The sequence below is a fragment of the Mauremys reevesii genome, linkage group 4, assembly GCF_016161935.1.
Source record: "Mauremys reevesii isolate NIE-2019 linkage group 4, ASM1616193v1, whole genome shotgun sequence".
In the NCBI taxonomy this organism is placed as follows: Eukaryota; Metazoa; Chordata; order Testudines; family Geoemydidae; genus Mauremys; species Mauremys reevesii.
Genome location: NC_052626.1, coordinates 31,607,852 through 31,631,604, shown reverse-complemented (window position 1 = coordinate 31,631,604; position 23,753 = coordinate 31,607,852). Strand labels below are relative to the sequence as shown.

The window sequence follows — 23,753 nt, the reverse complement described above, 5'->3', positions numbered from 1 at the left end:
CAAAACAATAAAAAATAAAAAATAAATCAGCCAAACCTTGCAGTAGCTAGGACCCAGAGACAGTCTGAGGAGAGAAGGAGCAGCACACTCTACCCGCACCCCTAACCCACAGAAGCTCCTCCCTTCTCGATGCCTGCACTGTGCTCAGCTCCAGGGGAGGTGAAGCAGCATGTCCAACAGGCTTTGGTGCTAACAAGACAGCTCCAGCTTTGTGAAGTAGCACAGTTCTAGAGTTAAACAATGAGAAGAGGGAGACGCATCACCTCAACCCCCATGCCGTTTCCTAGTTCCACTAGTCTTCCACTTCCTTCCGGGAACTTCCCTCCCCGCAACATAATATCTGATCTCCACGAGCCCCATCAGCCTACCCTCACCAACCAGTACCTCCTCACTCCCTGGAATAACCTTACCTCAAGCCCATCAGTCGGTTTTGGGGGGGGGGGGGACTTCATAGCTCCCAGCAAGACACCACTAGTGAATTTTCAGTCCCACCCAAGTGAAAAAAAATTTTTTTTTCAGAACCACTGCCCTAGAGATATCCAAGATCTTCCAAAATTATTTTTTGTTTAAAACAATTATGCATGGAGTCCTTGACAGATTAACTTAAATGTAAAGAAATCTCACACACACACACACACACACACGTCTTATATATATCACAATGACCTGTCTCTCTGGGTCTTCACAATCTTCTTCAGTCTGCTTTTTAGTTTTGTCAGGTCGCCAAGGCAGCCAATGCCTTGTTTCACGGGAACATTCAATGTCCAGCCAAATTTGCCATTTAGGTAGAGTTTTATCCTTTATTTCTTTATCTTCATCTACATCTTCCTCATCCTCATCTATAAAATAAACAAACTGGCTGGGATGGGTGATGCAGGTTATGTTACACATATTTAAGGATATGATTTAGTCACAGGGGTTAGGGAAGTAATAGATTCTGTGATTTTACCGGACCTCCGTGACTTCGCTTCAGCTGGCAGCAGCGGGGATGGAGCTGGGTCTGTAAAACCCTGACCCACAGCTTTGCTAGAGTTGGGGCTGTGCTCCCCCCTCACAACTGCAGCAGAAGCTGGGGCTGTGCACCCCCGACCCGTGGCTTCAGCCAGAGTCAGGGCTGTGCATGCCCCTCGCAGCTACAACAGGAGCCTGGGCTGTGTCCCCATCCATGCAGCTGGGGCTGTGCACCCCACAGCTTTCCATCAGTGCGGGAGAGTCCAAAGTCCATCTGTCCGAAGTCGTTTGCCTCCCCTGCCCTTCGCTGCTTTGGCTGCGGCTGAAGCTGTTTCTGAATGCTTCTGCCCTGTGCCTTCGGCCAGGGCTCCAACTGTCATTCCTTCCCCTTCCCCTTGCAGCCCTCGCCCCACCCCATTCTTTTTAGTAATAGTCTTGCACAGGTCACAGCTCCGGTGAATTTTTGTTTATTGCCTGCAATCTGTCTATGACTTTTACTAAAAATAACTGTGACAAAATCTTAACCTTACACATTGTATAAGACTGAAGAGCAAACTGTTGGAATTCATATGTCCACCAAGGCAGACTTAATTTGAGTGTAGTAACTGGTAAGGCTCTCTTTTTTTTCTTATTTTTTTTTAAAGGGCAATATATTTTCAACTTTTATGGTAACTCTCAGTGTTCTCAGGCTATGAGTAAAACCAGAAGCCTTTATGAGTTAATAAATAGGAGAAAGCAAAGAAAAAACTTGTCAAAAAACAAATGTATGAAAGGGTACAGTTTTACCAGGTTTATTGATGATAATCCAGCCTCCCTTTTCTTGTTGATGCATCCATGATTTCCAGCCTTTTGCTCCTTTTTCTCCAAACCGAGGCTCTCCACTATCCCAAAATGGTTCAAAGAACTCCACCTATTGTTGAGGCAAGAAACATACTACATATCATTTTCAACATTGTAGCCACATTTAAAAGTGACAGTGATAGCTTGACACAGATGGACTGCTAATAAAAAAAGGAATAACTACATTAGCACACAGTAGAAAGAAAGTAACACAGAAATATAGGTAAGTTTTAAAAAAAGTTCTGAAGGTATACTTTTAACATGGATGAGCAGGCTCGCTGCTGCATATAACATGGGCAATGAGGCTCCTAGAAATCACGTCAATAGTGGAAGCAGGACAGTAGCTGCTCATCATCCACCTCTGGCCATACAAGCACCTGTGAGACATCTGTGTCAGGATAACTGCTCTAGAAATAAATACTAAATGGGTCACTGAGCTATTTCAGTACATTGTTGAATGGGATGCTGAAAACTGATCAGAAATAGTGCATCTAATTTCATATAATTCTGCGTCACAACTCAACGTTCTTATTGTGGTATCAAATCAGTAAGTATAGAAATAGTTATGGGCAGCAGAACACCATATAGCTATACTTAAAGCAGAAATATATAAAATATATATGGCAGATGAGAAGCCTGAATATGTTCTACAAAATATGACGTGGTAAGAAGAAAAAGAAATTGAACAAGGTATTAGAATGGACAGTCAGACTTTAATGTACACTAGGATAAATTTTACAAAAAATTCCCACCATTGCTAACACACTACTGGTATTAGTAAAGCTGCAAATCCAAGTACGGATAAGCCGTTGGTGTTTTAATAAACCATGTCAGCTGGCATGATTAAAGGACAGTGCTTAAAACATGAGCGGCAGTCTGCCTAAACTAGGGCTCCTAAGGTGCTAACACCATATGAGCTAAATTGGTGTTAGCAAAGGTGGGAAATAAAAAATAAAAAAAATCTCCAGTACAGACAAAACTTTAGAAATGAGGCAGAGTCCATCCTTTCCCAGGTTTTTGTCTGACAGCAAGATGTGAATATGTACAGTGTTGTATGTAAGTTGTTAGTTTGTTTTGTTTTAGGTCTTCATTGTGTATTTCTGTATTACATACACAGGGATGTGCAACTGCGTGCATTTTATAAATTTAAAATAATTAAGTTTATGATTTCACAACTCAATAGATGTCGCTTTTCTTTAATACATGGCACAGGAAGCCATAAATGATTTAGTTAATAGAGATGGAGGAAACTGATGACATTTTCAAACAAACAGGAGAAAGATTAAGTGACATTTCATCACCCAAACCAAATAGCTTTTCAATGTGAAAATTGCAAAAGAGCAATACAATTTTTCACCTGGGAAAACTGCCTCCTGTTTAGGTTTTTATTAATTATTAAAATAGAACAAAAGTGATTTCTTTTTTGTGAACCTCCCAAAACCATGATTTCTTTTTGGTGGCAGTGAATCTATTTCTATACAGCTCCTAACAGTGCATATACTAACTTTGTGAGAGTGCGCTTCTTCTTAAAATAGATATACAATTTGTAATAATAATTTGTGCACGTTCTTGATACAACCTGCCAATACATTTGTTAAACAAGAAAAAGTGAGCAGAGATGAAAAAGTTCTACTGTGATGGAGTGGACTAGGTCCAGAGGCCCCCTGCTGGAGGTCTTTCAGCCCGCGCTACACCCTGACCCAGTAAAGGGCAGTAGAGAGGTCTTCCAAGCAGCCTAGAGTGGCTGTGTGGGAAGCAGCCAATCAGGGCCCAGCAGGCTAGTCTAAGAGGAGCTACAGGGCCAGATTGAGATCAGTTCCTTAATGGAGCTGGTGGAGTGTGGATAGTGTGCCTGGCTGAGGGAGCTACAGGACCCAGACAGAGCACTGCTGGCAGAGGCCAGGGGGAACACGAAGGAGTTCTGGGCTGCTAGGACTCAACCAGGACAAAGCCCTGAGGTAAAGGTGAAGAATGTGCTGGAGCCACGGGGAAGTAGCCCAGGGAACTGTAGCTGCAACACAGTTTATTTAAAGGGACATGGCAGATGGTTGCTATCTTTAGCGTCCCCGGGCTGGGACACGGAGTTGAGGGCAGGCCCGGGTCCCCCTTACCAGCCACTGGGAAAGTGGTCTGGGATGTTTCAAAGTCCAGAAGTGGGCCAGCTAAGAGTTGGGGCCAGAAAGGACTAGAGAGGCGAAGACTCTCCAGGAAGGGAGCCCTGGGGGATGTGGCCCCACATCAGGGCCAGGACTGCTTGAAGAGCATGGACAATTCAAAGGAGCCCAGAAGGGGATGAGAGACATTTCAAACCAGGATGCTGCAATAGGATCTAGGGCTGCAGATAAAGGGACCTTACAGAGAGCGCTGCGATAGGCCCCCATTGGACTTATATCCCTGAAAGGGTTTGATTTTCTCTCACATACAGACTGACTCGGCCAGAGGTGTGAGTGTACCTCATGTGCATGAGACTAGAAATTTCAGTAGCCATGTCCATCGTGGCTGCGCATGTGCCCTATGCTTCCTCATGCTCCCATATGAGGCCATGAAGGGTCAAATGGCAACTCCTCTCCCTAAGTTCCCTCAGAAGTTGAAGCTTATGGTATCTGGGGTGCAGAGTGGGTTGTAGGACCCACACTGACATCATCATCTCAAAGAAGCACAGATTTACTGCAGGATAAGTAACCATTCTCCTCCTCCTTCAAGCAAATGGCAATGTGGACCACACTGTAAATAACTGACAAGCAGCGCCTTCCGTGGATGGCGAGAACTTCCGTGGTGGCTGAATCAAACTGTGACTGGAGTACTGCTCTCCCATGTCAAGGGCACAGTGATTCACAAAAATTAGTGGGTTATTCCAGGGTGTAGTCTCACAAATCTCAGAATATTTCTGAAACAGGTGATAGATATAGTCTGGGCTCTGGTTTAGTGTGCCTTAGTGTTCAAAGAGGGACCCTCACCGGCCAGCTGATAGCAGGTGAAAAATGCATTACACAATCCACTTGTGATGAGATGGCTTGGCCTTTGGATGGTCCACAAATAGCCACAAAGAGGCGGGGAGACAGCTAAAATGGCTTGATCCTATTCAGGTACCACAGTAAAACTCTGGATACATCCAAGGTATGCAGTTTCTTCTCTCCTGGCATCAGGATCAGCTTTAGGGAAAAAATTGGCAAGGTATCTTACTGGTTCAAGTGAAAGTCCAAGAAAATCTTAGAGATGAACTTGAGGTTTGGTCTTACCACCACCTTGTCTTTAATAAAGGAAGTGTAAGGCGATCCATCCGTAAGAGTTAAGAGCTCACCGACTCTCTGAGCTCAGGTGATGGCCACCAGAAGGAAAGAGTCTTGATAAGTTGTGGAACATTTTGACAGTGGTACAAACGGGGTCTCCATGAGTTTAACGAGGATGATACTGAAGTCCCACGAGGGTTTCAGGTCTCAACTGGAGGATAAACGTGAAGGAAGTTCTTGAGAAACTTCAATATCATTTGGTGTGACAAGATTGAGTGTGACTGTAGTGGTATGCAACATGCAGATATTGCTGGTACATGGATCCACCTGTTCCAGGAGTAGTATATAATCTAAGATCTTTGGTACTGGTGCCTTTACTGAGTCCAAAAATTTTTGGCTGCCCATGTACAAAATCTTTTCCACTTTTAGGACAATTTTTCCATTTCCTGGTGGAGGACTTCCTACTTTGTATAAGAGTTTGTTTAACCTGAAGGGAACAATCTCTGTCAGTAGTGCTCAACCAACCAACATCCAAGCTGTCAGATGAAACATCTGCAAGTCTAGGTACAAGACCTGATGCTGGTTCTGAGATATGATGTTTGCGTGAATGGTACCAATATTCATTGCCATAAGAATGCACATTCCCTGTTGGGTATGCGTTTCAGAAGGTTCCAGAAGTTCACAGCACTATGGCTGCCTTTCCCAACCAGGGGAGAATGCAGGGACCACCCTGAAGAAGTGCCAAATAAATAGTGAATCAATTTTTAATGTTAACTAACATCTTTAAATCAGCAAATATTTTTCTGTCAGTGTGAAGTTCCAATGTAAACAGATCATGCAATGAGACAGAGTGAAAAACAGTTCTAAATAGACATTGCTACCTGTCCTCTTGTTGGCAGATCTTTTACGCTGTCAGGTTTAAAGAAGGTGAAGTCAACCAGGGCTTGGAATAAAGACACGGCTTTCTCAGAATGGCCCGCCTGTCTAAGAAAATGGCACTGCTGAAGAAAGAGAGCTGGAAAGCAAAGGGGACAAAATCATAATACTTTGAAGTAATATTTAGTTCCCCAATATTGGATAGCAACACAGAGATAAAGAGACATATCTCCTCCACTACCCAGTGCTGTGGAGACTCATTACGTTGGAACAACAAAACGACCTTCCGAAAAATAATTAAAATTGTTACTGGCATGTCCAAGATTTATGTCAAGGCCTACATTCCCTGTAAGCTGCACGGCTGCGCAGCAGCCTATTTAGTGCTGTACAAGTGCTCAGGGAACCTGCCCGGGGACCTGCCGCAGCCGGGGGAGGGGCACCCCTCCTCTGCCCCTAATCTAGCCCCACCTCCAACCTACCACAGCCGTGGCGGCCCCAACTATGCAGCAGCCCGGCCCTGTCAGGGGGCAGCCCAGCCCTGTCGGGGCACCCCTCTCAGAACCCAGCCCCAGCCTGGACCTGTCACAGCTGGGGTGCTCCTCCCTGAACCTAGCCCCAGCGGGACCTGCAGGGGCTGGGAGAGTGGCGCCTATCCTACAGCCCCCAGCCCTAGAGCCACCACAGCAGGGAGAGGCACCTCTCCCCTTCATCCCAGGTGCTGCTGCGGGGAGAGAGTGCTGTGGGGAGTCCTCGCCAATTTAGTCCAGGTGGATGTGGTCCACTCCCAATAATTGATGAGGAGGTGTCAATACCAAGAGAGGGAAAATTGCTTTTGTAGTGAGTCAGCCACTCCCAGTCCCTATTCAAGCCCAAATTGATGGTGTTAAGTTTGCAAATGAATTGTAGCTCTGCAGTTTCTCTTTGAAGTCTGTTTCTGAAGTTTTTTTGTTGCAGGATGGCTACTTTTAAATGTGTTATTGAGTGTCCAGGGAGACTGAAGTGTTCTCCTACTGGCTTTTGTATGTTACCATTCCTGATGTCTGATTTGTGTCCATTTATCCTTTTATGTAGAGACTGTCAGGTTTAGCCAATGTACATGGCAGAGGGGCATTGACACTTCCTCATCAATTATTGGGAGTGGACCACATGCTCCCTGACTAAACGGGCCTTCAACATTGGTTCTCCACTTGTAAGGTAACTCCCTTCTCTTCATGTGCCAATATATATTTATCCCTGTATCTGTAATTTTCACTCCATGCATCTGAAGAAATAGTTTTTTTACCCAAGAAAGCTTATGCCCAAATAAATCTGTTAGTCTTTAAGGTGCCACCAGATTCCTCATTGTTTTTATTTTCATGCAGCTAGCAATACATTTGATTAAACACTAGATGGCATAATTCACCAGGTTTTTTAATCCGTTCATTTATCTGTACTTGTCAAAGGCTGAAGATAGGAGACTGGCATACATCTTTAGTACTCACTATCTTCATAACAGAATTATGTCACCTGTAAAAAACCTGGTGCGTTTATCATGACTGACAATTTGGTAATTTTCCTACTAAGTAAAGGGACACTGTCAGGTCAAATTTAACCCAAGATTTAGGTTTGGTTAAAAAAAGCATTCACAAAACCTGAAACTCTCAGAAATGTTTCCATTAGTATTATTTTAATTCTGATGTCAAAACCATTCTCCTAAAATGTTTGCAACCCAACTACAACAGCATCATGCTAGTGCATGGGAACCAGAAAGTGAAAATGACCAGAAACAAAATGAAATTGAGTCTATTTTCATTTCAACTAGAGGGATTTCAATAAACAAAGAAAAAGTTTGTTTCTTTGGGAAAAAAAATCTGATTGTCCATTTAACACAAGGTATTTGCAAACTTTTTTCCCCCCAAAGGAAGTGGCAAACATTGAAAATAACTTAAAGGTGTTTGGTAAGAAAAAGAATTTACAGATTAAGAAATGAGGATCAATAAGGATATACATACTCAGAGAAACATCCCTTACTGTGATGGCTGTAGGATGTGGTTAAAATGTCAGAAATTGTAGATGTAAGAAGCTATTATCATGTGGTCCAACATCTATCTGTCAATGCAGGATTTGTTCCTATAGTATATTTCCCAGTGCTCTGTCCAGCCCAGCTTAAATGAACAAGCAATGTAGAAGCACTCTAAACCAATTGGTAATCCAGCACTTTACGTCTTTAAATCAAGACTGGATATATATACAGTATACATTTTATTCCTATATTGTCAGTATTTTGAATTCAACTTCTTTAGAGGGAATTCTCAGGACAAAAAATATAGACTTCCCATTATCCTTTCCCCAATAATTAGGAGTAGGGCTATCAACCGATTACAAAAATTATTTGTGATTAATCATGCTGTTGAACAATAGGAAAAACGGTTACCTACCTTTTCATAACTGTTGTTCTTCGAGATGTGTTGTTCATGTCTGTTACACATTAGCTGTGTGCGCGCGCTGCGTGCACGGACATCGGAAACTTTTTCACTTAGCGGCTCCCGTTGGGCTGGCAGGGGAGCCCCCGCCAGAGCGGCACCTCATGCTGGTGCATATATACCCCTGCCGACCCGACCCTCCTTCAGTTCCTTCTTGCCGGTGACTCTGCCAGAGGGGCAGGAAGGTGGGAAGTGTAATGGATGTAAACAACAGTTACGAAAAGGTAGGTACCGTTTTTCCTTCTTCGAGTGATTGTTCACGTCCATTACACATTAGGTGACTCACAAGCTTACCACAGGAGGCGGGTAGGAGTCATGGAACAATTGAGTGAAGCACAGCCCTGCAGACCGCTGTGTCCCCTCTGGCCTGTTGATGGACTGCGTAGCGGGCTGTGACTGTGTGCACCGACGACCAGGTGGCTGCTCTACAGATCTCCTGGAGCGGAACCTGTGCCAGAAAAGTTGTCGAAGACGCTTGAGCCCTAGTCAAGTGGGCCGTGATCGCCAGGGCTGGCACCTTGGCGAGCTCATAGCATGCACAGATACAATCCACAATGAAATCTGTTGTGCCGAGACCGGAAGCCCTTTCATTCTCTCCGCAATGGCAGCGAACAACTGTGCTGACTTGCAGAAAGGTCTAGTTCGCTCCAGATAGAACGCTAGGGCCATATGGACATCTAGAGTATGCAGGCTATGGGGGGGCGGGGGGGGAGGGATAGCTCAGTGGTTTGAGCATTGGCCTGCTAAACCCAGGGTTGTGAGTTCAATCCTTGAGGGGGCCATTTGGGGGAACTGGGGTAAAAATCTGGGGATTGGTCCTGCTTTGAGCAGGGGGTTGGACTAGATGACCTCCTGAGGTCCCTTCCAATCCTGACATTCTATGACTCGGGTCCGTGTGTGGTTTGGGAAAGAACACTGGCAAACAAATGTCCTGTCCCATATGAAATTGCCAAATTACTTTAGGGAGGAATTTAGGGTGTGGCCTAAGTTGCACCTTGTCCTTATAAAAAACTGTATAAGGGGGCTCTGAAGTTGAGGGCCCTCAGTTCTGGCACCCTCCTTGCGGATGTAATGGCCACCAAAGACACGACCTTCCAGGAGAGTTGAGTGAAAGCGCAAGAGGCTAGGGGCTCAAAAGGGGGGGTCCCATGAGTTTGGTCAGGACCAGGTTAAAGTTCCAGGGAGGGACCGGTGGGCGAGAGTAAAGAAACACCCTCTCCAGTCCCTTGAGGGACCGGGCTATCATGGGGTTGGAAAACACCGAATGCCCAGACTCCCCCGAATGGAACGCTGAACTTGCAGCCAGATGCACTCTAACTGAGAAGGGGGCGAGACCTTGATGTTTGAGGTGCAGTAGGTATTCCAGTATGACTGGAACAGAGGCCTGTAGAGGCTGTATGTGCTTTGGTTCACACCAGCAGGAGAACCTCTTCAACTTAGCGAGGTATGTTGCCCTAACGGAAGGCTTCCTACTACCGAGGAGAATTTGTCGCACCTGAAGGGAGCACTGACTCTCCATAGCATTCAACCACAGAGTTTCCATGCCATTAGATGTAGCGATAGCAGGTTTGAGTGGAGCAGGCGCCTGCGGACCTGCATGATGAGATCTCGGGGCAGGAGCAGGGCAATTGGGGTGGCCACTGACAGTTCCAGCAAAGTCGTAAACCGATGTTGGCGGGGCCAAGCCGGTGCGATGAGAATCATCACCGCTTTGTCCCTGCAAACCTTGAGGAGGACTCTGTGGATGAGGAGGAGTGGTAGAAAGGTGTACTTCAGACGCCCGCTTCAAGGGATCATGAAGGCATCTGCAACCGAGCCCAGACTGTGGTTTTGGCATTGACTGTTGTCCTTGGTGGCAAAGAGGTCCATTTGGGGAAATCCCCACTTCTGGAAGATCGAATGCAAGATATCCGATCTCATCGTCCATTCGTGCATTTGGCACAACCAGCTGAGGCGTTGCGCCAGCTCGTTTTGCTCCCCTGGAAGGTATGATGCTACAAGGTGCACTGAGCGGGCTATACAAAAGTCCCATGGGAGAAGAGCCTCTTGGCAGAAGGGAGAGGAACAGGCTCCACCCTGCTTGTTTATATAGAACACGGCGGTGGTGTTGTCTGTGAGAACTGTCACGCTGTGCCCTTCTAAAGTAGTGTGAAAGGTCTGGCAGGCTAGGCGAACCGCCCTGAGCTCCCTTACGTTGATGGAGAGCGACATTTCATCCCTGGACCAAAAGCCCTGCATCCGTAGGTCCCCCAAGCGTGCTCCCCAGCCGAGGTCTGACGCGTCTGTTACCAGTGTCACACATCATGTGGCGGTGTGGCAAAGTGGATCCCTTCGCAAACTACCTGCTGATTGAGCCACCAGTGCAGGGAGTCCAATACCTGGGCAGGGACTGTCTCTACAAGGTCCATGGGGTCTCTGCCGGGACGATACGACTGGGCTAGCCACAACTGCAAAGTCCTGAGACGCAGACATGCGTGTTTGACCACTTGGGTGCACGCCACCATGTGTCCTAGGAGCTGCAGGCAGCATCTGGCTGTGGTTGTGAGGAACCTCAGCATGGAGTCTATGGCACGCTAGATGGCCAGAAACCTGGATTCTGGGAGGCTCACTAGCACCTGTACCGAGTCCAGGACTTCCCCGATGAACTCCAACCTCTGTGCGGGTATCAGGGAGGACTTGGACACATTGACTAGGAGACCTAGCCTGTGGAATACGTCCAGTGACATCACCATGTGGGAGCGGACCTTCTCCTTGGACCAATCAGCGAGGAGACAGTCATCTAAGTACGGGTATACTCACAATTTTTCTTTTGCGAAGAAAGGCTGCCACTACTGACATGCATTTTGTGAACACATGTGGGGCCGTCGCCAGGCCGAAGGGTAGGACCGTAAACTGGTAATGGTGCTGGTTTATGGTGAACCGCAGGAACCGCCGGTGAGCGGGATGAATGGCAATGTGAAAGTACGCATCTTTCATATCAAGGGCAGCATACCAATCCCCAGGATAATAGAGCCAAGGGAGACCATGTGGAAGCGGACCTTGACTAAGAATTTCTTGAGTCTACACAGGTCTAAAATGGGTCAAAGACACCCCCCCTTTGCTTTGGGGATAAGGAAATAATGGGAGTAAAACCCCTTTCCCCTTAGGTCCCGAGGGACCTCTTCCACAGCTCCCGCCTCGAGGAGCGTCTGTACCTGCTACATCAGGAGTTGCTCAAGAGAGGGATCCCTGGAGAGGGACAGGGAAGGGGGGTGGGAGGGAGGGAAGGAGGAGAACTGAAGCGTGTATCCCACTTTCACCATGCATAGGACCCAACGGTCCGATGTTATATGGGACCACACACGGTAGAAGCGGGACAAGCGGGTCAGGAAACATAGGAAAGGATCCGGTAACTGGTTCGATGCGCTGTCCTCGAGCGCACCTTCAAAACCCTTGTTTGTTGCCAGGTTGTGGCTTGCCCTGGCCCTGGCCTTGGCTAGGTGTGTTGTTCCTCCTACGCCTATTATCTCCGCCTCTCCTACAGTATGGTTCCTGCCTATGGGAGGTTGATATTGCCTTTGTTGTGGCGGCTGAGGCTTGAAAGGTTTCCTCTGCATTACCGGGGTGTGCATCCCCAATGACTTAAGGGTTGCCCGGAAGTCTTTAAGGCTATGCAGCCTGGCATCCGTTTGGTCTGAGAAGAAGCCAGACCCTTTGAATGGGAGGTCTTGAAGGGTATTTTGGACCTCTGGCAGAAGGCCTGAAGCCACGCCAAGCATCTCATCACCACTCCTGAGGTCATTGTTCTGTCTGCAGCATCTGCCGAGTTGAGGGAGGCCTGCAGAGAGGTTTTGGCTACTGCCTTCCCTTCATCCACGAGGGCCGTGAACTCAGGTTGAGAGCCCTGGGATAAGGAATCCTTAAATTTGGAAACTGCTGCCCAGGAATTAAAATTATGTCTATTCAGGATCGCCTGCTGATTCGCGATCCTCAATTGGAGGCCCCCAGAGGAATAGACCTTTCTGCCGAATAGGTCTAGACGTTTTGCCTCCTTGGCCTTGGGAGCTGGGGCTTGTTGCCCATGTCGTTCCCGTTCGTTGACCATGGAGACAACCAGTGAAAAGGGGGCCTGGTGACAGAAGAGGAAGTCATAACCCTTGGAAGGGGCAAAGTACTTCTTCTCCATGCCCTTTGCTGTTGGCGCACTGGAGGTTGCCAGACCATCTTATAGTTTGACTGGATTGTCTTTATGAGCGGGAGCGTGATTCTGGAGGGGCCTTCAGGGCTTAAGATGTCCACCATAGGATCCTCCTGCTCTACCACCTCCTCCGCCTACAGGCCCAAGTTATGGGCTATCCTGCAGAGCAGCTCCTGGTGCACCCTGTGGTCGATCAGGGAAGGTCCTGATACCGCCATGCCCGCCACAGCTTCGTCTGGGGAGGACTAAGAGGTTAGGGCCTTCTGCGTCTTGTCCTCTAGCCCTTATTGCACCACCTCGCATGATGGGGGCTCATCTGGGGCCTGACTGACTGACTGCGTCTGGGACGGCACCGGGCTCAGTGCCGCTTCCGCCCTCCTGTGTTCCGGAGAAGCGTCTGGTGGCCTGGAAACCGTGGCCTCCTTAGGTGCGGAAGGGCGTCGGTGCGGGGACCAGGACCGATGCCTCAAGTAGCCAGATCTTAAGGCTCTGGAGGGGGACCTTTGCTGCTGGTGATATGCCCATGGTGTCCAAAACGGCCACTGTCCTGGCGGGCACCACTGGGGGTGCCACGGGGTTTGGGGCTCCCTGCTAGCCAGTGCCCTGTGGGCATAGCTGGAGCGGCCCGAGTCCACCTCGGATTCCAAGGACACTGACCTCGAAGACCAGGGCAATGCCATGGATTGGTGCCGCTGCAGGGCTGGGGAACGGCGCCTCGTCGACTGGGAACAGTATTGATGGCTTGTGGTCAGGCCTGGGGACTTCAGCCTTGCATCGCCTCAGTGCCAGCCCAGCGATGGTGCCGGGGAGTGGTGCATTGGCAGAGCCGGTGCCATGTGTTGGCTGGGGTCTGGTGCCCTCGAGGCTCGCTGATTCAGGGGCAACCGGGAATCCACCAAGGCTGAGCTCGACTGGGACCAACGCCAGGAGCGGTGCCTGGATGGTGACCTCGACGGGCGCACCATTGCCGGTTTGCCTCTAGATGGCAGTCTTAGTGACGGTGCCGGAGGCTTCTCCTTGGCAGCGAGGGGGCTTGTTGCAGATAATTTGATGAGATCCTTTGCCGCCTGAAAGGTGTCTGGTGTGGAGGGCTGTTCTATGAGCTCCTCCAGCCCTTCCTCCGCACTCGAGGCGCTTAGCCCAGGGCTCAACGGGCTCTTAGACGCTTGAGCCACCGGTGCCAGGACATGCCCTGGGGTAGCAATGCCCTTTTGCATGCTCGGTTCCCTTGGCGGTGCCGCCGTCTTATGCTGGGAGCACCCTCGGGTCTTAGGCTGGCCCTTCGACCGGGCCGGCGAGGCCTGTCTTGTTGCCTCGGTGTGGTATGCTTGCAGTGCCCCACTGGTGCCAGATCACAAACTGACGCAGGGGCACTCCGAACCAAGGAATCTGGTGCTGAGGTTGGATGGTCCAAAGCCAAAGACTGCAGCACGGCCTTCATGAGCAGCTGCTTGAGACGAAAGTCTCTTTCTTTTCTTAGTCTCACTTTTCTTAGTCCTTGGCTTAAAGGCCTTACAGATCTTGCAGCGCTCCGTCTGATGTGATTCCCCCAGGCAACGGAGACACGAGTCGTGGGGATCACTAATAAGCATAGGCTTGCGGCACGTGGCACAAACCTTAAAGCCCTGGGCCTGCGGCATACCCCACAGCCCAGGGCTGGTGTTAGAAGAACTTCCAAACACCTAGAACAAAGGAAGCTTAACTATCACTATTGAGAAGTGCTAACTACTGCTAACTATTAACTACTGATAACTGCTAAACGCTGATAACAATGCTAAGGGACACTCAGGCGAGAGATGAAGAGCTGTTCCAATGCTGCCAGGGACGGTAAGAAGGAACTGAGGGAGGGTTGGGTCGACAGGGGTATATATGCACCAGCATGAGGCGCCGCTCTGGCGGGGGCTCCCCTGCCGGCCCGACTGGAGCCGCTAAGGGAAAAAGTTTCCAACATCTGTGCACTTGGCACACACACACCTAATGTGTAATGGACATGAACAATCACTCGAAGAATACTATTTATTTAAATATTTTGGGGTGTTATCTACATTGTCTACAATGTCAAACTTTAGAGCCTACAAGTCCAATCAGCCCTACTTCTTATTCAGCCAATCACTCAGAGAAACAGGTTTGTTTACATTTGCAGAAGATAATGCTGCCTGCTTCTTGTTTACAATGTCACCTGAAAGTGCGAACAGGCGCTACAAGATATTTACATGCAAGATGCACTAAAGATTATGATCTTTGATGCTTCAACCACCATTCCAGAGGACATGCATCCATGCTGATGATGGGTTCTGCTCAATAATGATCCAAAGCAGTGCAGACCCGACACATGTTCATTTTCATAATCTAAATCAAATGTCACCTGCAAACAGCTGATTTTCTTTTTTAGTGGTTAGGGTTCTGTAGTTTCCGCATCGGAGTGCTGCTCTTTTGAGACTTCTGAAAGCATGCTCCACACCTCATCCCTCTCCGATTTTGGAAAGCACTTCAGATTCTTAAATCTTGGGTCAAGTGCTGTAGCTATCTTTAGAAATTTCAGACTGGTATCTTCTTTGCATATTGTCAAATTTGCAGTGCAAGTGTTCTTAAAACAAACAACATGTGCTGGGTCATCATCCAAGACTGCTAGAATATGAAATATATGGCAGAAGGAGGGTAAAACAGAGCAGGAGACAAACAATACTCTCCCAAGGATTCAGTCACAAATTTAATTAACGCTTTTTTTTTTTTAAACAAGCGTCATCAGCATGGAAGCATGTCCTCTGGAATGATGGCCAAAGCATGAAGAGGCATATGAATCTTTAGCACATCTGGCACGTAAATAACTTGTGACGCCAGCTATAACAGTGTCATGTGAATGCCCGTTCTCACTTTTAGGTGACACTGTAAACAAGAAGCTACCTCCCGTAAATGTAAACAAACTTGTTTCTCTTAGCGATTGTCTGAACAAGTAGCAGCACAGAGTGGATGTGTAGGCTCTAAAGTTTTGCATTGTTTTGTTTTTGAGTGCAGTTATGTAACAACAACAAAAATCTACATTTGTAAGTTACACTTTCATGATGGAGATTGCACAACAGTACTTGTATGAGGTGAATTGAAAAAATACAATTTCTTTAATCATTTTTACAGTGCAAATATTTGTAATAAAAATATAAAGTGAGCACTGTACACTTTGTATTCTGTGATGTAACTGAAATTGATATATTGGAAAATGTAGAAAAACATCCAAAAATATTAAATTTAAATTGCTATTCTATTGTTTAACAGTGTGATTACTCGCGATTAATTTTTTTTAATCGCGCTTAATTTTTGAGTCAATCGCGTCAGTAAACTGTGATTGACAGACCTAATTAAGAGTACTCAGATGTTTCATCTGTATATATAACTGCTATTTGCTGCGCAAACCAAAGGAATTTATTTTGTGAAGGTAAACACCACACCTATTCAATGTTGACTACAAATCCCTTCCCTTGAAATTTGTACTTTAAACTCTTCACAGAACATTACTGGATGTGATATCACAAGCTCTTTTGGGGAAGGGAAGCATCTGTTGTATCCATATTGGGCTTGAACATTTACTTTTACTATCACCTAAAGAGGCAAGATGCCAGACATTTTCAGCAGGCTCTTTGCAAAGCAAAAAATTAGCATAATACAGAGGAGAATCTCTTCCTAAAATATATTCAGCCTGTATGAAAATCTTAATGGCCATAAAATGAGATATAAAAAGATAATCTTCTTACCTAACATAGCTTCTTCTGTGCCAGGCAGTACAGGATGTGATACCATGCTGCCATCCTGTACAGCTGCCAAAGTGCTCAAACATTTTCCATATAAACTATGGACTTTTGAAACGGAAAAGGTGCTGAACTGACTTTGACAAAATAAGAGATATTTCTGCCACAGGACTGGATTATTGGGATGCAAAAAAACCAGTTTCTGCCATTCTTTGATCAAACTTGATGGTTCCCAGAATTCTGTACAAAGCTTCAGCTTGGCGAGTTTCAGATCAACATCATTTGGATTGCTTTCAATAGCTCTCTCTAAAATGGCCAGTTTCTTTTCTAGGATTAGCTTGAATGATTTTCTCCTTATTTCCTGCTCTCCCTCTTTGATGGCGTAAGGGCTGGGTCCTCTCATTATTTCATCCTTAAAAGAAAAGGAAATCAACACAAAGTTATAAATACAGAAGGTTCTCAGGCTTTGTAGAAGCACTAAGGAGAAGGTTGACATAAGTGACAATGAATGACTGCATCTCTATTAGTGCAAGTTTTTTTTTTTTAAACATAAATCACAAAAAATTTCATGTATAATAGCATAAACACACATATAATTTAACTCAGAAACAAGATGTTAAAGCAGAAAATTACTCAGATACAAACAAAATAAATATATCACAAATTACTGCAACGAGAAGTACAAGAATGTGTACCTGAAAAGAAACAAATTCCAGCCAAGTGTGAACATCTCTTGGATTTTCTCTGACCATCCTATTATATTCTTCCACTTTTGCCTTTAGAATAGAGTTAACATTCTCACTGGTCTCTTGGGATGCCTGCTGCTTTAAAGTCTCATGCTCTGGGGGACCTTTTCCTTGCAACCAGAGTGTGGTCAATGGATCATAAATCCCAAGAGGATTCACACAGGTTGTTGTAGGAGGAGCATCACTGTCCAGTTGTGAAACCGGTATAAAAGTGCTTGGACCAGATGAAGAAGTTTGGCTTTTACTGTAAACTGGAATTCCATCTGTGCTCAATAACCGCACACTATTCTTCATGAAGTAGCGTTCAGGTCGCTTGTGGGACTGTTTCTTTTCTACCATGGAACTTTCCCAAGTTATACATTGTTTCTTTAGGTCAATACCAAGGCATGAGTCACCTTTCCGCTTGTATCTTAAAGAAAAAAATACAACAATGCATTTTTTAAAAATGCGACCATTAAAATATAAATTAGTCAAATATGTATTTTTTATCTTTTATAAGACAGACGTTCGCTTTTCAGTATTTCCTAATTGAATTAGATATTTGTACAGAGCTTTAAAAAGGTACAAAGTGCTTATTTTTTTCCCTCTTATTCCAGTTCAACTTTTCTTTCCCATCAGAACTTCTACTATATGCGTTAGAACTGAAGCAAGCATTAAACTGCCACTTAATTAATCCTTTCTAAGCAAGATCTGTAGTACTCCATGAAAGATCACCTTTTCTCTTCCTTCTAGTAGCATGAACCACTCTTCTCATGTGGACAAACTGGGGGCCATCCAATCAAGATATTGCTACATATTTAAGACTCCATATTTGCTATGTAAATTGGATTATTTTTATATAGGAAAAACAGAGTATAAGTAGCCTAGTCCTGTGCTAGTTTTCTGTATCTCTCAGTCTCTGTTCCTTTTTGTATTATTCATTAACAATTTCACAAAAAGGAATAGACCAAATCTACATGGACAAGACCACAGGAATCAGAGCTACACGAAAACATGACAAATACGTACAGAAATTTACTACAAAATATACAAAATACGTGCAAGGAAAGGGTATACAAATGTGCTGAGCTTTAAATATTTTTGGCAGCAGAATTGTGTAACAAATTATATACATATTGCTCTAGCTCAGCATACAAAGTACCAGCGTTAGATTTATAACAACAACATGAAAGAAAGAATGTTTCTACGGTGTCGTACATTGGACTAGGAGTCAGGCATTGAGTTTTATTTCTGACTCTGCCACTGATTTGCTGTGACCTTTTCTGTACCTCAGTTTCCCCACACACTTTCTGTGACTTTCATACTTTGTCTCGTAAACCTTAGCTGGAGATGACTCACAAAGAGGAGAAGGAACTATAAGAAAAGAGAAGAGAAGTCACAAGTTCTCTCCCCCTTCATCTCTACTCACAGCACTGAGAACACCTGAAGAACAAAGGAAGCAGCACTGGACTGGGGGAGAGATCCTGACTGAAAGAGTTTCAGACACTAAGACTGTGGTGAGAGACCTTTGCTTTGAATTCACTTAGCTTGTTAAGTTAGGCTTTAGTTGAGTTTTACTTTTATTTTCTTGTAACCAATTCTGACTTTTATGCATTACTTGTAGTCACTTCAAATCTAGCTTTCTGTAGTTAACAAGCCTGTTTTACCTAAATCAATGTGTTTGGACTGAAGTGTCTGGGAAACTCCATTTGAGATAACAGGATTTGTGCATATCATTTTCTATTAATAAAATGACGTACTTTATATGAGCTTGTATTGTGCAGGAGAGAGCTGGGCAGTACAAGATGTACATTTCTGGGAGAAAGGGAATTTGCTGGTGTTGCTCTGCAGTGTAATTCAAGAGTGGCTGGCTATAGCATTCATATTGTATAACTGGGAGTAAATTACATGCTGGAGGCTATGAGCAGACTCGGAGTGGTAGCTCTCATAGCGAAGCAGTGTAAAAGGCACCCCAGACTGGAGAATTCAAAGGATGCAGCTGTTCATCAGTCCAGCTTGTACCCTGGTTAATGTCACATACCTCCATTTAAAACCTTGTGAATTTCTGAAATGCCTTTTCCTGATTGTGCATTTTGGTGAGCACACCTCTAAGCAGCTCACCACTGTTGTGCACAACTGCCCAGCTGACCATGCCAGCTATATGCTCCAGATGAGCTCTGGCCAGGAGTAAACAGGAGATAATGGATCTCCTGGGCCTGTGTGGAGAAGAGGCTATGCACACACAGCTACAGACCAGCCATAGAAACGTGGACATCTGCATCCCCCGTGCAATCTGCTCATAGAAGAAGGGGTGTGATAGGGATCAGCAGCAGTGCCATGTGAAAGCGAAGGAACTGTGGCAGGCATTTCAGAAGGCCAGGGAGGCCAACAATCAATCCTGTGCCAAGTCACAGACCTGCTACTTTTACAAAGAGCTGCATGCCATACTTGGCAGAGACCCCACCACCTCCTCCACACATGGATACCCCCAAGCAGGCTGAGTCACAGGCCCCTGCTGTGAACACAGAGCACAAGAAGGTGAGGGAGAAAGAAGAAGAGAATTGGGAATATGAGTGCAGGTGGGAGGGAGGCTGCTATGCTGTGAACCAGGACCTGTTTGAGACTCCACCACAGTACAGTCAGTCCCTGCGGTCAAGCATGGGCAAGCCTGATGCAGGGGAAGGAACCTTGGGTAACTGTGTAAATTTGTCAGTACAGTAAAGCGCCCCCAACTTCTCAGGACACAGCTACTGACTTTTCATTAATTTTCTTGCACCAGAAGAGGTACAACAAAGGTAGAAATGTTACCAGCTTTTCATTCTCCCTCTAGAGTTAGGCAGGGGGCCATGCAGAGCAGTTTGTTTATATACACAGGGATGTCCCTTGAATCCTCCTGAGTAATCTCAATGAAATTTTCATGGAGGTACACTGCAATCCTCTCCTGAAGATTTCTAGGGATGGCAGCCTTATTTCTTCCTCCAAGTAGGACACTTTCCCATGCCAGTCAGCGATAACTTTAGCAGGCACCATTGCAGTAAACAGGCTAACAGCATACGAGCCTGAACAGCTCTGGGACACCAGCACAGCTATATTCTCTGTGCCTTTACCTTCAGGAGTGAGATACCAGCTAAAATCACCACTGCCTGTGGAAAATGGTGCCAGTATTCAATGCCATTGCCCTGTACTCCCATAGAGTTTCATGCAATCAAGCAATTCCCTCCTCATTTCCCTCACCACAGCAAGCCATACTCACCATGGTTGATGCTGTGAGTGGCACTCTGCACAATCACTGCAAAGCAGAAGTGTCAATACGCAAGTCTTGTTTAAAACTTTAGGGGAGCAAGGCAAGGGAATTCTGAGTCTTAACTTCTGATTTCCATTTGATTATACTGACTATGGCACCTCTGTATTTTATCTGTAGCTGTGCTGTACCAGCTTTGAGGAGTTTCCCCATCCACACATACAGAACACCTGAGCCAGATAAAGAGGAGAAAAAAAGATGATTTAGGATGGACATGTCCTGTGAGATCCTGCAAGCCAGTGCTGCATCAGTCTGTGAACAGATGGCCTGGAGGATGAATATCACAGACTGTGTGGAGATGGAAAGAACGGATCAGAAAAAGAAGGAGATGCACCAGGACATAATGGGGCTTCTCCAAAAGCAAACATAGATGCTGCAGATTCTTGTGGACCTACAGGTTCAACAATCACAGACTCGCCTCCCTTTGCAGTCCATGGAGTACTGCAGCATAGTGCCTCTACACATCTCCTGCCCCCAGCATTCCACGTGGCATCAGGGGCCACATCCCTACCCCTACCAGTCCAGACAAGGGGACAGTAAAGACAACCACAGCTTCACATACATCAACCGTGGCTCTCGCAGGTCATAAGAACGGCCATACTGAGTCTTCTGATAGTGGCCAATGCCAGGTGCTTCAGAGGGAATGAACAGAACAGGTAATCATCAAATGATCCATCCCATCGCCCATTCCCAGCTTCTGGCAAACAGAGGCTAGGGACATTACTGAGCATGGTTTTACATTTTATAAATATATATATTTTTAGTGTCAAACTTTTAATATAATCTCACCACTAATATGTCTTGAGACATTTTAAGATCAAAGCAAAACAGCCCATTGTACCTTGCTATGTTCCCTCGATACAGTGACTTGTATTCCCAGTTTGCAGGGTCTGGATTCTTGTCTGTCCTGAAGGTCTCTGCTGTCAAAGCCTGAATATCCTCAAGCCAAACAAAGCGACTGGTGACGCCATTTGAAGTTATGTCTTCTAGACTGAAGAAGGGGAGGAAGAAGCATTTTCTGAACATCTGAGTTAAACATTAAGCATTTACAAAACCAGGAAATGTAACATTTCTAGATCCCATAATAAATTGTACACATTCAAAAGGCCATGATACATGTACCATTTAACAAATAAGTCACACACTGGTGAAAGAGATGGGAAAACAGAAGTGGAAATTTACCACTGGAGCCACCAATATAGTGAACTTTCAAAAGAAAATCATTCACTGCATTTCCCAAATGGACTTCCAAGAGCATGGAAAGTGCTTAACAGGATATAATAAATGGGTTTCTTACTAAGTCTAAAGCCTGCAAGAAAAAATATTGCTATTAACTGTAACTTTCTCTATAAGAAAAAGTAAATCAAAAAGGGGACAATCTGTTAGTATATTGTGCTGATTTTCTGTAACAATACCAATGCAATTCAGTAAAATGTAAAGGTTTTATGAATTAGTTACATAAGTGATTTTTTTTTAAAAGATGCAGCTAAGTTACCTCTCTAAGAACTGCAAGATAAGGTGAATTCTGATTTCACATTTGTATTACAAAAAAAGGAGCTTCAGCATCCTGAAAAGGTTTTCAACATTCACCTATGACAAGGCACTCAAGATGGTTTCACTGTTTATGTTTCAGATGGAAATGCGAACAGGAATAATTCTGTGCATAGGTCCCATTTTAACATCAGTGAGAGTTTTAAACATAAAATTTAACACAGACTTTATATTTAAAGAGTGTTTTAAGTTTTCTCAGAAAAAAAATATACAAACAACCAATATGCACAATACAGGTACAGTACAAGAATATCAATCCTTTTGTTTGGGCACCTGAATTACATTTAAGTGATCAAAGACCAATGAGAGTGGTCAGTGCAAAACGGAAGGTCCACTTTTTGAGCCTGGGCACCCAATGCATCCATGCACGCTCTTTTTCCTATTCAAATCATCATACTGGTCACTTTAAAACATATTTCTTGCCACATACAGACTAGTTACTGGTTATTTTAGTGTCTCTGAAAGCAGCAGCAAGCCAACAGGTGATATAATACAGTGGCTCTCAACCTTTCCAGACTACTGTACCCCTTTCAGGAGTCTGATTTCTCTTGCATACCCCAAGGTTCACCTCATTTAAAAACTACTTGCTTACAAAATTAGACATAAAATACAAAAGTGTCACAGCACACTATTACTGAAAAAGTTCTTATTTTCTAATTTTTACCTACAATTCTAAATAAATCAATTGGAATATAAATAATATTTACATTTTAGTGTATAATATACAGAGCAGTATAAACAAACCATTGTCTGTATGAAATTTTAGTTTGTACAGACTTCGCTAATGCTTTTTATGCAGCCTGTTGTAAAACTAGGCAAACATCCAGATGAATTGATGTACTCCCTGGAAGACCTCTGCATACCCCCAGGAGTATGTGTACCCCTGATTGAGAACCACTGATATAATAGAACATCACTCATTCAAATCTTGATTCACATATACAAAAAATAAAGTGTATGACGCATACTGCATACTAATGAATGGCTAAAGGCCAGAAATGAAACTAAAAATACTAAATTAATACAAACCTCAATATACATCTTATAATGAATGCCCATTGCAGAGAGGGGAAATTATGAATGCATAGTATAATGAAACACGTCCCCTTAGGAAAAACAAATTTTTGCTTCATTATTCAACAACTTCAATTTTCTGCAGTATCTAAGAACATCGTTTAATACAATTCCTCTCAAAGCACAATAGGTTACTCAAGGATTAATATAATGAAACAAAGATTTACAATAATTCACAGGGAGCATTAAGATTAAAAAAGCACCACATTTTCATTGCTCTATTCTGTTCAGCTCTGGAGAAAAATACTTCATAAAATATTCCTCATCATAAATTTTCAGATGCAACAATGGATAAAAAAAAAATGTTTGAGTGTTTCTTGTGCTGTTCTAAGATAGTTACAATGGAAGTTTAAACTTAAGAGAATAAGCGTTAGAACTGACCCACTGGTGAGAGTACTCTCATCTAACCAGTTCAAGCAACACATATTAGAATAGGATTACATTTATATCCAAGCATATTAGTAAAATGCACATACTTCAATGTTGCTGCTTCTCTTTCATGGTTTGTGTCACTTCCTCTAGGTTTATCCTTCAGACACTCACTGTCTGAGTCTGGCTCGCTGTTACTTGATTCCTCTCTAGTTTTCTTTTTTCTTTTCTTGTGGTGGTGATGCTTTTTCTTTTTCTCTTTCCTTTTCTTAGTTGATTTTTTTAGATCTTCATTGGTATTACTTCCTCCTGAGAGTTCTGATCTTGAAGGACTCCTGCTAAGAAACAAATCATTCCTTACATAGTTAGAACAATTTTAAAGAAATCTCACCAGTGAGAAAGTTCATACCAGAGTTTTCCTCATTCTCCATATTATAGGGAAGGATAGCTCTCAGAC

General features: G+C 44.7%; 1 protein-coding gene across 5 annotated transcripts in view; it reads right to left on the bottom strand.

The window, feature by feature from the left end:
• Window positions 1-23,753, bottom strand: part of NRDE2 (NRDE-2, necessary for RNA interference, domain containing) — a 64,648-nt gene that overhangs the window by 19,421 nt on the left and 21,474 nt on the right. For 4 of the 5 annotated variants that reach the window (XR_005597935.1, XR_005597936.1, XM_039536586.1 and 1 more), the window contains exons 3-9: window positions 23,404-23,634; window positions 21,144-21,293; window positions 16,972-17,431; window positions 16,283-16,688; window positions 5,903-6,036; window positions 1,738-1,861; window positions 667-839 (exon numbers count right to left, since the gene is read on the bottom strand). Coding sequence is in view for 3 of the 5 variants with exons in the window: in XM_039536586.1 (XP_039392520.1) it covers window positions 667-839; window positions 1,738-1,861; window positions 5,903-6,036; window positions 16,283-16,688; window positions 16,972-17,431; window positions 21,144-21,293; window positions 23,404-23,634 (1,678 nt within the window). In the remaining 2 variants the exon portion in view is untranslated. The remainder of the gene's footprint in view (window positions 1-666; window positions 840-1,737; window positions 1,862-5,902; window positions 6,037-16,282; window positions 16,689-16,971; window positions 17,432-21,143; window positions 21,294-23,403; window positions 23,635-23,753) is intronic. The other variant, XM_039536585.1, reaches the window with a different exon arrangement.